This window comes from Primulina eburnea, chromosome 13 (genome assembly GCF_022965805.1).
Source record: "Primulina eburnea isolate SZY01 chromosome 13, ASM2296580v1, whole genome shotgun sequence".
Classification (NCBI taxonomy): Eukaryota; Viridiplantae; Streptophyta; class Magnoliopsida; order Lamiales; family Gesneriaceae; genus Primulina; species Primulina eburnea.
The window spans coordinates 27,988,363-28,003,117 of record NC_133113.1 but is presented as its reverse complement, the minus strand read 5'-3'; the positions used below and the strand labels follow the sequence as shown (position 1 = coordinate 28,003,117).

The 14,755-nt window shown below is 40.5% G+C and overlaps 3 protein-coding genes across 3 annotated transcripts; 2 read left to right on the top strand and 1 right to left on the bottom strand.

The window, feature by feature from the left end:
- The first annotated feature begins 851 nt into the window (after positions 1 to 851).
- LOC140810758 (uncharacterized) lies at positions 852 to 2,099 on the top strand. Its single transcript, XM_073168639.1, has one exon. The coding sequence runs from the start codon at positions 1,108 to 1,110 to the stop codon at positions 2,014 to 2,016; it is 909 nt and encodes a 302-aa protein (XP_073024740.1). The 5' UTR covers positions 852 to 1,107; the 3' UTR covers positions 2,017 to 2,099.
- Positions 2,100 to 6,066: 3,967 nt separating this feature from the next.
- On the top strand, positions 6,067 to 9,803 carry LOC140810438 (uncharacterized). Its single transcript, XM_073168297.1, has 4 exons — positions 6,067 to 7,865; positions 7,956 to 8,808; positions 8,881 to 9,360; positions 9,642 to 9,803. The coding sequence occupies exons 1-4, from the start codon at positions 6,067 to 6,069 to the stop codon at positions 9,801 to 9,803; spliced, it is 3,294 nt and encodes a 1,097-aa protein (XP_073024398.1).
- A 3,802-nt stretch (positions 9,804 to 13,605) lies between these two features.
- Positions 13,606 to 14,341, bottom strand: LOC140809225 (stress-response A/B barrel domain-containing protein At5g22580-like). The gene is made up of 2 exons (XM_073166757.1): positions 14,093 to 14,341; positions 13,606 to 13,985 (listed from the first exon to the last, which is right to left on the bottom strand). The coding sequence occupies exons 1-2, from the start codon at positions 14,209 to 14,211 to the stop codon at positions 13,787 to 13,789; spliced, it is 318 nt and encodes a 105-aa protein (XP_073022858.1). The 5' UTR covers positions 14,212 to 14,341; the 3' UTR covers positions 13,606 to 13,786.
- Between the last annotated feature and the right edge of the window lie 414 nt (positions 14,342 to 14,755).

Sequence of the window (14,755 nt, the reverse complement as noted above, 5' to 3'; positions counted from 1 at the left end):
TATTCTGATAAAGCAAAATGAAACCATAAAAATTTAAATTATATTTAAATAAAGATTGTTTATTACACTCGATTCAATAAATTCTCTAGCCAACCATTGACTTGACGACATTTACTCTAATAATAATCTCTTTCGAAATTTGAATTTCAAATATCTATAAACCCACTATAATTTATTTGGAACATGATCTTAACCAAAAATACGTGCGTGTGTAATAAATAAGATAAATTATCATTCTACAATTTCACAAAAGTTTATTTGAGATGGTGACACATTTCAATTTGTGAGATGAATCTTTAATCTAATCGAAATCTTGAAAAATTATTATTTTTTATACTATAAATATTACTTTTCACTTTAATTAAGAATCAAGTTGACCAATTTCACGAAAAAAATCAATGAGACTGTCTCACAAGAGACATATTCCTATTATTTTGTATAACTATATTATGACAAAATATTAAGGAGTGCCTATTAGTTATATACTTTGAATGACTTTTATGGAGTTTAAAAGTCAAGTGATAAAATTCCACAAAATTCGGTGAAAATCTTTAGAAATACATAAGTTTTTGCAAAAGACAATAAAAATTTGTAAATCCATAAAATCTTTTATTTAAAAAAAAAAATCAACAAATATCTAGTACGAATACAACATAAGTAGGATGGTTGGTCCTAAATTGACCATTTTTCTCCAAAGTATACTCGCTTATTTACCATGTTTCTTTTTCGACTTTATGTTTTATGATTTCTAGTTACGACCACTGACTAATGACCGATTCTTAAGAATACCTAAAAAAACAGTTAAAGTAACATTATTTATATATCTGTATAAATAAAAAACAAAGCAACGCTAGCTGCCATTTTCATTACACTGCTGCATTAAATACATTCTGTCCATATTCCTTATATTTATGCATCGACAGTTTTTATTCATTTTTCATAACATTTTATCTGTCTCTAATGAAACGATGAGAAATCAAGCAGCAAAATTAGAGATTTTCTATTCCAAAATTGTACTATGTCCCTTCGTTCCTCTTCCTTGAATTCCCTTTCTCCAAAACATCTGATTCCAAAAGTTAGAAGATCTTTAATATCTCCCCGGGAAACATGATAAATTTTGCGTCCTGTTTAACTGAATATGCAGTCCAAGTCACTGAAACTTCTTGTTCTGCTTACTCAAACAGCTCTTGTATTTCTACAAATTTAACTCCTTCAATTCAAAATGCTGTCACTTGTATATATAGGATAGTTCTCTCCACTCAAAAACAGATTTTAGTTACACTCACATGGTGCAAGAACAGTTTATTTCAAGGCCTGAATGTATTCTTTGGCATAGATCCATCAAGCTCTATCAAACTCAACACGAATTCGCGGTTGTTTCGAAGGTTGAAAGGCAGCAAATCGATTGAATTTGATAGCTGTAAAATTGAGCTTTTCTGGGATCTTTCAACCGCCAGGTACCTAACAGGGCCCGAACCCGTGGATGGCTATTATGTCTTCATCACAGTTGATTCAGAACTAGGCCTGATTCTTGGTGACAAGGTGGAAGAAGCTACAAGAAAGAAGATGAAGACTTCCTGCAACAAAATGGCTAAATTCTCATTGATCACGCGTCAAGAGCATTATTCAGGCAACACCCTTTATTCGACCAAGGTTCGGTTCTGCGAGACTGGATCTTCTCATGAGATTTCGATACGCTGCAGCGGGGAAGATGAAAGATTTAAGTACCCGGCGCTGTCTGTTTCCATTGATAAAAAGATGGTGACTCATGTGAAGAGACTGCAATGGAATTTCCGGGGGAATCAAACGATTTTCTTGGACGGATTGCTCATTGATTTGATGTGGGATGTTCATGATTGGTTCTACAATCCAGGATCGGGGTGTGGGGTGTTCATGTTCAGGACTCGAACTGGGTTCGACAACAGCCGATTGTGGCTGGAAGAGAAGATGGCGCACAAGGACGAAGATAAAGTAGAGTTTTCGTTAATGATCTATGCCTGCAAGAAAATCATTTAGTACGAAAATTTAAAGTTTCTGCTTATCTTAATTCACATGTGAATGCTTCTATATATATATATATATATATATATATATATATATATATATATATATTTCAGATTAGCTAGAAAATTTAATGATAAAAAGTACATGGTATGAGATTCATTCTGATTTTTTAAGAATAATATCGAATTCCATCACGTTAATTTTTTTTCCTAGAACTGTGAAAATTGTAGAATTCAGTACTCCTGTTTGCAAGTACACAAAAAACTACTCAGTGGCGGAAGGGAGGTGAATAAATATTTACCAATTACCACAAATTTCTATTATCATTAATGAGAGATGTGACAGGGCACGGGCATCCCAACATAGAACTTGGTATTGACTATTGATTTCGAGATTTCGAGTTGTAATCTTCCACCCCAAAAATATCATAAATAAATAAATTTGAAAGGACGAGGTCACAATGGCACCAGGTCCCAAATATAAGACGAAGTGTCGGAGTTCGAGACTCCGTGTTGCAAATCTTCTCCTCAAAAATATAAATAAATAAATAAATAAATTTGAAGGAGTTGACAGATGAACATTCCCATCTGCATAACCTTGGTCCACAAGTCACGGGTCCATCGAATTTTGATCTGGAAGACTCTTCCGGCTACACAGCTGGTAGTTTTCGATACAGTAAACGGATGTAACCCATTATTTCTTATGTGTTTTTAATGTTCATCTATCCCAATCTTGACAGACATACACTTCTTGTTTATACATGGTGATAACTTGGAAAGAGCTCGGGTCATTTTTAGACTCGCGCGGAAAAAAAAAACTTAACCAAGCCAAATTTTCATTTGCTGCAAATAGTAGAGCATAAATAAAATTTAGATAGGGTACTCTAGCCCGGACATAATACTTTCGCACGATCAGGGTCCAGAGGCGGAGCCACATGGTTCTTTACCCTAGCCCAATTTTTTTTTTTAAATGTCTATGTAAATTTTGTATAATTTTGGAATAATATGATATTAGCCCGGATATATCAATTTAAAATATTAAAATATTTTAAAGTTTAAAATTACAGCTCGGACGGAGCCATATTTCTGGCTCTGCCATTACCAGGGTCCTTTAGCACGGACATGATACTTTAGCCCGAACATGGTACTCTAGCTCGGCCAGTGTGAGGACCGGATTTTATCCACATTATAATTAAATAATTGTAAGAAAATGTTAGCATGAGATTTTATTTTGTGCATGGGAGAATATTTTATGGGATATGTAGAGATACTATTGGACATGCAATATTATAGTGATATATTGTGATTAAGCATACAATTTTCGAAAATTAGGAAGGAGATTTTCTTGCAAGAGTTGAATATTACATAAGTTGAAGAATTAAGGTATAATATGATACAAGAATTTCGAAAATTTCCCTAGGATAAATGCCAAGATTGGTGAGGATTATATGCTTGGTTAACTTGGACAAGAATCATCAAGACATTGCACCACAGCCGTTGAATCGGGTAACCTAGATTTTTCGAATTTATCTAGACCATTGGATTAGAGTGTGAATCTCCTAACTTAAGTAGATATATTTTCGAAATATGGAAGATGAATCAACATCTATGGCAAGGGAATGAGAGTCAAATATTGAGAGATTATGCAAATTATGGTATGATTTGAACACCATATTTAACACCCTTCCCTCCACCTATAAATACCCCATCACCCCACTCATTCCCCACCCTTCAAATTCTCGAAATTTGAGCTGAAAACCAAGGCGAAACCCTGCTGAAAAATCGTCTCTAAACCGTCCAAAAATTTAAGCCGAGGCACCGCCCGATCGAAGAACGAGTAGCGATCCAAATCCTGAAGCCGAGTACCCACGTTTTAGCAATCAATATATACTGTAAGTGGGCTATTTTCAAACTTTAAAATTTCAGATTCGAGTATGCATGTTTTCAATTTTAAAAGAAAATAAATAGTCGAGTACAATCTTCTTTCTACCTTTCTTGCATTGTCATACGATTTTAAACGCACTGTGAGGAGTCAACCGTATATGGGTGGGAATCCCAACCATGACGTACCCTTACGCGGTGGGGGATATAACCGCTATACGGCCTCGCCCCCTTAGAGGAGTAAAAATTAGGGACTGATATCAGTAAACCATAGAAGGTCGATAAATTGCAGTGCTTGATATATGTTTATGCATGTGGTACGAAAATGTTATGCAAGTCATATGATTAATTCGAAATTTTACATGTTGATTTATATTGTGCTCGATATCCCCCACTTGCTGAGTATTCCCAAATACTCACCCCTTACAACCTTCCCAGATAAGTCGTCCGAAGAACAGGTTGAGGACGAAGAGTCCGAACAGTTTTGGGGATGGTGATCCACGCGACCCGTACTAGTAGTAGTATAGTTCGAATTTATGATTTAATAAGTTGTAAGACGTTTTCGCACTTAATTCTGTCATTTGTTGATTTTCGGATGTAAAAGACAATTGTTTATTTCGTTTGAATTTATGATATAAACTGGTTCGGTTTATACTGTGCTGCGAGAAGGCTTGTTGTTTCAATTGGGTGATTGTAAACGACGCCGGTGTCAAGTCCCGAGTTTCGGGGCGTGACATTTAAGTGGTATCAGAGCCGCCAGGTTCATAGTCCGGTTGGGAAAAATCGATTTTCAAAAAAAAAAAAAAAACCCTAAAATTTTCGGTGGAATTTTAACTCGAGGCCGATGGTATCCCCTCCGAAACGGCCCAACGATCAAGACTCCCGACCCTAATCGGGAGCCCCAGCGAAAAATCGCGAAATTCCTTCGTTTAGGCCTCCGAAACCTCGATTTTGCCGTTTTAGGAAAGTTTTGTAACCCCTAGGACTTTTCGTAGGAAACTCCAAATTCGATTCCGTCAACTGTTCTGGAATCCTCTCGACATATGCTTCGAACCCATATGTCTAATTCCAAACTTTCCATTTTTGGAAAAAAAAAAAAAAAAAAATTTATATATTCATTTAAATTTCGAAAATTTCATATGTATTGCATATTTTCACTTGTTATATACTGTCTATTTCGGATTCTGAGCATTTCCGTTTTTGATTTCAGGAAATGGCTCCATCTACTCCCCTGCGACCCCGTACTCGTTTCCAAGCTGCCCTTCGTCTGAAGGAGCTTGCCCTTCACTACCAGTCACGCCAGATTCGGCGACTTAGAGCCCGATTAAGCGAGAGGAGGAGTGAGGTCGAAGCCTTAACCGCCGAGAAAGAAGAGATTCAAGTCCACCTTAATCAGTCTATCTATCAGGGGGAACTAGTTAGGGGAGATAACATGGACCTACGGGATGTCATAGAACAGTGTAAGTATCAAAATGGGAAGCTACAAGAGGATGCGGATCGCTATCGCAAGGAACTTGAAGAGGAGAAGCAGCAGAATGCCAGAGGTAAGAGAAGGCTAGAAAATTCTTGTGAGGCCATGAACAGTCTAGCATATGTGAACCAGCGCTTGGTCCAGCAAGCTGAAGCTCTAAAGAATAAGATCAAGGAAAATAAGGAGGGTTACGAGCTACGCTACCAGAGTACCGTAGATCTGTTGGACGAGGCAGAGGCAAATGCTCATGAGTGGAAGATGCAGGTGGCCCAGCTCAACGCAGCAAACGCACAGCTCAGTACAGAAAACGCCAATCTTACTCACATGGTTGAGGTACTGCAGGAGGAAGAGCCGGAGGAAGAGCCAGAAGAAGAGGAGCCTATTGAGATAGATGAGCCGATAGCTGCAGTAGGAGATGGAGAGTTAGACGATTAGATCATCTTAGTGACTTTTCCTTATTACTAGGAGTTTATCCTTCCATTGTTGCTATTTTATTTTCAGTCAGCAATACTTATTTCCATTCAGTACAATTTGTTCAGTCAGTTGTTTCTTCGAATTCAAAAATTAATAAAGTATGATTATTATTTATCTCAGTCGTGCATTGATATTCAAATTATGTTTGCTTATTTACTCAGTTGTTCCAGCATAACTTATCTATTCAATCTTGTTGATTTATACAACAAATTCTTAGAAGCGTTTAACTTGTAGGAAATGGCCGGTAGACCACCGAGACAGAACCGCAACCCCCGTTATGCTAACAACAACAACAACAACGACGACACTAATGAAGAAGGCAACGGGCCTCCACCCCAGTTCAACCTCAACCAGGCAGACTTAATGGCTATAGCCACGATCGTGGCAACTACACTTCAGGGGTTGGTGAACCCCAATGCTAATCAGCAGCCCCCACCTCCACCACAGCATGGGGTCAAGTTTCATTACGAGTCTTTGCGCAAGAATAGGTGCCCAACTTTCAGTGGCGCTGCCGATCCTGAAGTTAGCCAGAACTGGCTAAAGAGTGTGGAAACTCAGTTAAGACTATTGGAAGTCCCAGATGCCCTAAAGGTGGACGTGGTAGTACCTTTCCTGGAAGACAAGGCAGCTAAATGGTGGGAAGCAGTCTCGCCAGCCATGACCGCTGCGGGGCCAATCACATGGCGTATCTTCCGAGAAACATTTCTGAAACAGTACTACCCGGCAGAAGTCAGACTGCAGAAGTTAAGTGAGTTTGAGAATCTCAGTCAGGCCCCAGATATGTCAGTAGTGGAATACACCTCTCAGTTCAATGCCCTGGGTTCTTATGCTCCTGCAATTATGGCGGATGAAGTTCTGAAATTACACCGATTTAAGAAGGGGTTGAACAGCAGAATCCAATCCGCTCTGGCAGTCTACCAACCTACCAACTTTTCAGACTTGATGGGGGCGGCTATCCGAGCCGAAGCTGATATTCGTCGGAGAGAAGGGGAAAACAGGAACAAGCGACCCCCTGTCAGCCAGCCTTCCCAGGGAAAACCAGTGTTCAAGAGGCCCAATCAGTCAGGTGGACCTCCCTCAGGGAAATTCCCCGCCAATAACTACCAAGGACTCAAGCCATGCTCAACATGTGGCTTCAAGCACTCGGGGGAATGCCGAAGGGCAAGTGGTGTGTGTTTTGGATGTGGGAAAGCGGGGCACCGAATTGCAGAATGTCCTACCGCTGCCAACCGACCAGCAGGGCCAAACAGAGGAACTGGGCCAAATCCGGGAGCAGGCCCTAGTAAACCAAAAGAGGATAAACCCAATGCTAGGATCTTTGCCATGACTCAGGAAGAGGCTGATGACGCAACTGAAGTCGTGTCAGGTACCATTCTAATTCAATCAGTACCTGCCTATGCATTATTTGACTGCGGTGCTACCCATTCCTTTATGTCTAAGAGATTTGCTAAGAAGTTAGGACGTAGGCCTGATAAGCTAACCGAACCATTCCGAATAGCCACACCTACGAGTAGAGCTATAGAAACTGAGGAGATTTACAGAGATTGTGAGATCAGTATTAATAATCAGACTTTTAGCGTCGACTTGATACAGTTGATCATGGTCGATTTCGACATCATCTTAGGGATGGATTGGTTAGCGAGAAACAGTGCAATAGTAGATTGTAAGGGAAAGGAAGTCAAACTCCGAACCCCAAATCAGGAAGAAGTCGTGTTTCACGGTAAATCCAAGGGACGTAAATCACTATTGTCAGCCTCTCAAGCTTGGAAAGCCATGAAATCCGGAGAAGATATCTACCTAGCAATGATCAGTGAGGTAACAGAAGAAGTCGAGCTGAAACTGGAAGACATCCCGATAGTGAGAGAGTTCCCCGATGTTTTTCCAGAAGAACTCTCAGGGACAGTCCCGGACCGCGAGGTGGAGTTCGAGATCAACCTGGTTCCCGGTGCGGCACCAATCTCTAAGGCACCATACAGAATGGCACCAGCCGAACTCAAGGAGCTGAAGGAACAACTCCAAGAATTGCTAGATAAAAGGCAGATTCGACCAAGTGTGTCCCCGTGGGGAGCTCCAGTACTCTTCGTAAAGAAGAAGGACGGTAGTATGAGATTATGCATCGACTACAGGGAATTGAACAAGATCACAATCAAGAACAGGTACCCTCTACCTCGGATAGACGATCTGTTCGATCAGCTTAAAGGAGCCGCCGTCTTTTCTAAACTGGACCTGAGGACCGGTTATCATCAGTTAAAGGTCAGGGCTGAAGATATTCCCAAGACAGCCTTTCGAACCAGATACGGGCACTACGAATTCACAGTGATGCCCTTTGGTCTGACCAACGCACCAGCAGCATTCATGGACCTTATGAACAGAGTATTCAAGCCATTTCTTGATCAGTTCATAGTGGTATTCATCGACGACATTCTCGTCTATTCTCCTGACGAGGCAAGCCACGAAGAGCACCTTCACCTTGCTCTGCAAATCTTAAGAGAGAATAAGCTCTATGCTAAGTTTAGCAAGTGTGAATTCTGGCTAAGAAGTATGTCATTTCTAGGACACGTGATCTCGAGAACAGGAGTGTCAGTAGATCCAAGGAAAGTAGAGGCAATTACAGAGTGGCCGAGACCGAAGAACGCCACTGATATCAGAAGCTTTCTTGGATTGGCAGGATATTACCGAAAATTCGTCGAAGGGTTCTCCTCGATAGCCGTGCCACTGACGAAGCTCACACAGAAAAATTCAAAATTCACCTGGAGTGAGGATTGCGAGAAAAGTTTCCAGACGCTGAAAGAGAAACTCGCGTCCACACCAGTGCTGATCTTGCCCGCAGAGAATAAGGATTTCACGATTTACAGTGACGCCTCTAAGGACGGTCTAGGATGCGTACTAATGCAAGAAGGAAGAGTGATCGCCTATGCGTCTAGACAGTTGAAACCGCACGAGCAGAATTATCCTACTCATGACCTGGAACTAGCAGCGGTTGTCTTCGCCTTAAAGATTTGGAGGCACTATCTCTATGGTGCTAAATGTGAAATCTTCACAGACCATCAGAGCCTCAAGTACTTGTTCACCCAAAAGGAACTTAATATGAGGCAAAGGCGATGGATCGAACTTCTGAAAGATTATGACTTGACCATAAGTTACCATCCGGGTAAAGCAAACAAAGTGGCTGATGCGCTAAGTCGGAAGGGCCCAGGAAAAATGACTCTAGCTTCCCTCTCGGCCTGGCCATGTCTGCAGGAGACCGTCAAGTTAAACAAAGATCAAGACCCGGTACTGACTAAAATTAAGGAACAGGTCAGAGAAGGGAAGTCTCAGGATCATCAAATTGATGACAAGGGAATCTTATGGATGAAAGGAAGACTGTGTGTGCCAGACAGTGATAACCATCGCCGAGAGATAATGACAGAAGCGCACAAGTCAAAATTCTCAGTCCATCCAGGCAGTACGAAGATGTACATGGATCTCAAGAATAGCTTCTGGTGGAATGGCATGAAGAGAGATGTAGCTGAATTCGTCTCTAGATGTCAGGTATGCCAGCAGGTCAAAGCAGAACATCAGCGACCTGGAGGATTACTGCAACCTTTGGAAATCCCCGAGTGGAAATGGGAGCATATCTCCATGGATTTCGTGGTAGGATTGCCAAAGTCTAGGCAAAGCCACGACGGTATATGGGTAATCGTGGACAGACTCACCAAGACTGCACACTTCCTACCCGTCCGCATGAATTACAATCTCGACAAGTTGGCTTCACTGTACATGGACAACATTGTCAGACTTCATGGAGTACCAGTGAGCATCTTATCTGATAGAGATCCGAGGTTCGTCTCGCGCTTTTGGAAGAGCTTTCAAGAGGCCATGGGGACGAAAGTAACCCTAAGTACTGCCTATCACCCCCAAACCGATGGGCAAACGGAGAGGACCATACAAACTTTAGAGGATATGCTGCGAGCATGCGCTCTGGAATTCAATAGCAACTGGAGCACTCATTTACCCCTAATTGAGTTTGCTTACAACAACAGCTATCACAGCAGCATCGGAATGGCTCCATACGAAGCCCTGTATGGCAGAAAATGTCGATCACCACTTTACTGGGATGAAGTGGGAGAGAAAGCTATAGTGGGACCCGAGCTAGTACAGATGACAGTAGACAAGGTTAAGATTGTCCGAGAGAAACTCAAAGCAGCTCAGGACCGACAAAAGAGCTGGGCAGATCTGAAAAGAAGGCCGGTAGAGTTCAACGTGGGCGAGAAGGCGTATGTGAAAGTCTCGCCTATGAGAGGAGTTGTCCGATTCAGTAAGGCCGGAAAACTGAACCCTCGCTATGTTGGACCCTTTGAAATCTTGGAAAAAGTGGGCACACTAACATGCAGACTGGCATTGCCACCGAACATGTCAAGGATCCACAACGTATTCCATGTTTCTCAACTAAGGAGATACGTCCCAGACCCAAGCCACATCCTGGAAGTAGAACCACTCATAATGGAAGGAAACTTGGGAAAAGAACTGAAATACGAAGAAGTTCCTATCAGAATTGTGGACACCAAGGAACAAGTGCTTAGACGACGTATCATTCCCTACGTCAAAGTGCAGTGGTCTAACCACACAGAGAGAGAAGCAACTTGGGAAGTTGAAGAGAAGATGCGAAAGGAATATCCTTATCTGTTTGGAGACCAAGCCGACTCAAGTTTCGAGGACGAAACTTCTCATAAGGAGGGAGGGATGTGAGGACCGGATTTTATCCACATTATAATTAAATAATTGTAAGAAAATGTTAGCATGAGATTTTATTTTGTGCATGGGAGAATATTTTATGGGATATGTAGAGATACTATTGGACATGCAATATTATAGTGATATATTGTGATTAAGCATACAATTTTCGAAAATTAGGAAGGAGATTTTCTTGCAAGAGTTGAATATTACATAAGTTGAAGAATTAAGGTATAATATGATACAAGAATTTCGAAAATTTCCCTAGGATAAATGCCAAGATTGGTGAGGATTATATGCTTGGTTAACTTGGACAAGAATCATCAAGACATTGCACCACAGCCGTTGAATCGGGTAACCTAGATTTTTCGAATTTATCTAGACCATTGGATTAGAGTGTGAATCTCCTAACTTAAGTAGATATATTTTCGAAATATGGAAGATGAATCAACATCTATGGCAAGGGAATGAGAGTCAAATATTGAGAGATTATGCAAATTATGGTATGATTTGAACACCATATTTAACACCCTTCCCTCCACCTATAAATACCCCATCACCCCACTCATTCCCCACCCTTCAAATTCTCGAAATTTGAGCTGAAAACCAAGGCGAAACCCTGCTGAAAAATCGTCTCTAAACCGTCCAAAAATTTAAGCCGAGGCACCGCCCGATCGAAGAACGAGTAGCGATCCAAATCCTGAAGCCGAGTACCCACGTTTTAGCAATCAATATATACTGTAAGTGGGCTATTTTCAAACTTTAAAATTTCAGATTCGAGTATGCATGTTTTCAATTTTAAAAGAAAATAAATAGTCGAGTACAATCTTCTTTCTACCTTTCTTGCATTGTCATACGATTTTAAACGCACTGTGAGGAGTCAACCGTATATGGGTGGGAATCCCAACCATGACGTACCCTTACGCGGTGGGGGATATAACCGCTATACGGCCTCGCCCCCTTAGAGGAGTAAAAATTAGGGACTGATATCAGTAAACCATAGAAGGTCGATAAATTGCAGTGCTTGATATATGTTTATGCATGTGGTACGAAAATGTTATGCAAGTCATATGATTAATTCGAAATTTTACATGTTGATTTATATTGTGCTCGATATCCCCCACTTGCTGAGTATTCCCAAATACTCACCCCTTACAACCTTCTCAGATAAGTCGTCCGAAGAACAGGTTGAGGACGAAGAGTCCGAACAGTTTTGGGGATGGTGATCCACGCGACCCGTACTAGTAGTAGTATAGTTCGAATTTATGATTTAATAAGTTGTAAGACGTTTTCGCACTTAATTCTGTCATTTGTTGATTTTCGGATGTAAAAGACAATTGTTTATTTCGTTTGAATTTATGATATAAACTGGTTCGGTTTACACTGTGCTGCGAGAAGGCTTGTTGTTTCAATTGGGTGATTGTAAACGACGCCGGTGTCAAGTCCCGAGTTTCGAGGCGTGACAGCCAGGGTCCTCTCATCTAGACAGGGTCCTCTCGTCTGACCAATGTCCTCACTCCTGACTAGGGTTCAGGTCACTTAATCACCAGTTTGGGCCTACCAGTATGGGTCACCATACCTAATGACAAAAGACATGGCATGGACAGTCGTCAAAGGACAGGGCATGAGCATATGTCTAATCATGAATAGTGTACATGCATTGTAATCGATGCATATTAACCCCTATTAATACACATGTATGCTCATTTGAGAGACATGAAAATTTACTGTATTAAATAAATTCTCTCTCTACTTGGTAAACTGTATGCTAACTTTAGTGTCGGAGTGGCTACGTCAGGAAACCCTTCTGGCGTCCCACTGACATTATCTTGTTGAATGTGTGTAGATTGTCTGATCTGAGGTCATCCCACCAAGGCAGGCCAGAGCACCTTGGAGATCAGGGCCATACCACTCTGGAGACCATGTCAGATCACCTGGGCAAACCAGGACAGGCCATACCACCTGGGAGACCAAGCTTGATCACCGGGGAAGACCAGGACAGACCACCCAGGGTCATTCCATCAAGGCATGCCATACCACTCGGCAGACCAGGCCAGATCACTTGAACAGACTAGGCCAGACCATCCGGGCTCATCCCATCATGTCAGGTCAGACTCATTCTATCAGGTCAAAATCTTCACAAAGATAGTATACATCTTTGCTCGATAGATTGACCATCCAAGCTCACCTAATCTACCAGAGCATCATCAGTGCACAATCTTCTCCTAATTGTACGAGAGGACAATGTTCTTGGTGTCCCCTTCCATAAAATAAATAAAAATTCGCCACTAAATTTTTTTATGATTGTAATATTACAAAAAAGGTCTTGTTTAATTTGGTCTAAACATCGTGTTGTAGTTTTCGTTATTAAGGTTTTCGTAAGACCACCATGGGCAAGGATCTTGTCTTAAGCTGCGCCTTAAAATTTTTGCCTTAAAAAATTGTGTATGAATCTCATATACTTTTTTGTACAAGGGCTTAATGTTTCACCCTCCCCTCATTTAATGAAAAATAAAATAAAATAAAATAAAAGTGTATGTGATATTATGTAAAATTCAAAATTTCGAATCCTCTTGACTATAGTTAGGCTTTTATTACACTGTTTTCTTTGGGAAGAAAATCTCTATTCTACCTCGACAAGAAAAAATAATTTTAAAAAATCCAAATTAGCACCAGTGGTCGAGCATTTGAACTATATAATGCAGTTTCTTCAAAAAAAAAAACTGGTCAAGAAGTACATTTTAACATATTGATATTGATTTTGAAAGTGTGTGTATAAAAATATACCAAGTTTTGTTTGATAAAGAATCATTTCAGATACTTAAATTTCATCAAGTCCGTCCGTCTCTCTTCCAAATATGTCCACTAAATTTCATGATTGCAAACCCTATTTTGAAAACAAAGCAATGGTTGGGAGAAAGAAAGAGTTCCTTTGCCCGTTTGAGATCAGTGAACTTAGAACATTTATCTCAGGGATACAAGACAAAATATCAGAAGTGCACACACGTGGGAAAGAAATGTAACTTATTATTGGCAAATGCATCACAACTTGGTCGAGCCACAGAGACAAAAACCAGATGCAAATTTAAAATCTGGTAATACCAAAATACGTTGTCATGTCATACTAATGAAAAACAAACTCTCCACGAAATCACGCACAAAAGACACACTTGATATCATATAACATATGTAGCAGTACAAGTAGTAGTAGTCCAACAAGCTAATTAGGTTGTCGATCGGGTAGCTAGGCAGGAGATTTGACTGTGACAACCGGGAAATCAAGCAGCACAGCCTTTTCGATCACGGTCGAGAATTTTGCGGAGAACTCGACGTGATTCGGGTGGCTGGCAAATGCAGTGAAATCATCCTTCTTCTCAAATGTCATCAAGAAAGCATGTGTGAATCCTTGTCTCAGCATTTCCAGGCTTTCTATGTCTTGTCCCCTGTAATACCAAAACTTACAGTTTGAATACTCTTCCTTCTTTTCCTTTTTTTTTTTTGTAGATGGAATCAAAATATATACATACAGCCATCAATTAGGAAAACTCACCACACAAAGGACTTGACAATGTCCATCTCAGAAACAAGCTTCTCCATTTCTTTTAGAACATCTTCCACCACCACTTCTTCTTTGAACTTCACCAGCACCAAATGCTTGAACTCAGCCATCCCCAAAGTTGCTCACGACAACCACTCAATATATACACGCAAATCAATTTCTGTGTCAACTTCAACAGTCAAATTTGTCGCACACCACACCCTTTCATTGTACCATGAAACTCAGTCTCTTCTTTACATGACAGTATCTGAGCTACGATATTAAAGGTCAAATTTTGTGGGACCGAAGTACCACTAGCCCAGCTGCATTACCATTTTTTTTTCAAAGGAATTGTGTTGCCTAGATAGCTAGTTCCACGCCCTTCCTCAAAACTTTTTGCAGTTAGAAAGCCACTAACTATTATTGTCCAACGTAAATCTTTAATGTAAAGTTTAAATGGATGAAGAAAGGAAACCAGGAACTAGACCCATAGGATCCACCATCTTTCCTAATTTTATTCGTGTTAACTGTCCGGCTTAAATGTAAGGTACTACGTTTTGATTAATGTAAATAATTATTGCTCTCTCATAAATTAGTCGCAAGACATATGAAAAAACAATATGTTTATCTATTATTAAATAATCATACATAGAATTTGTTGGAACTGTGTTTGTT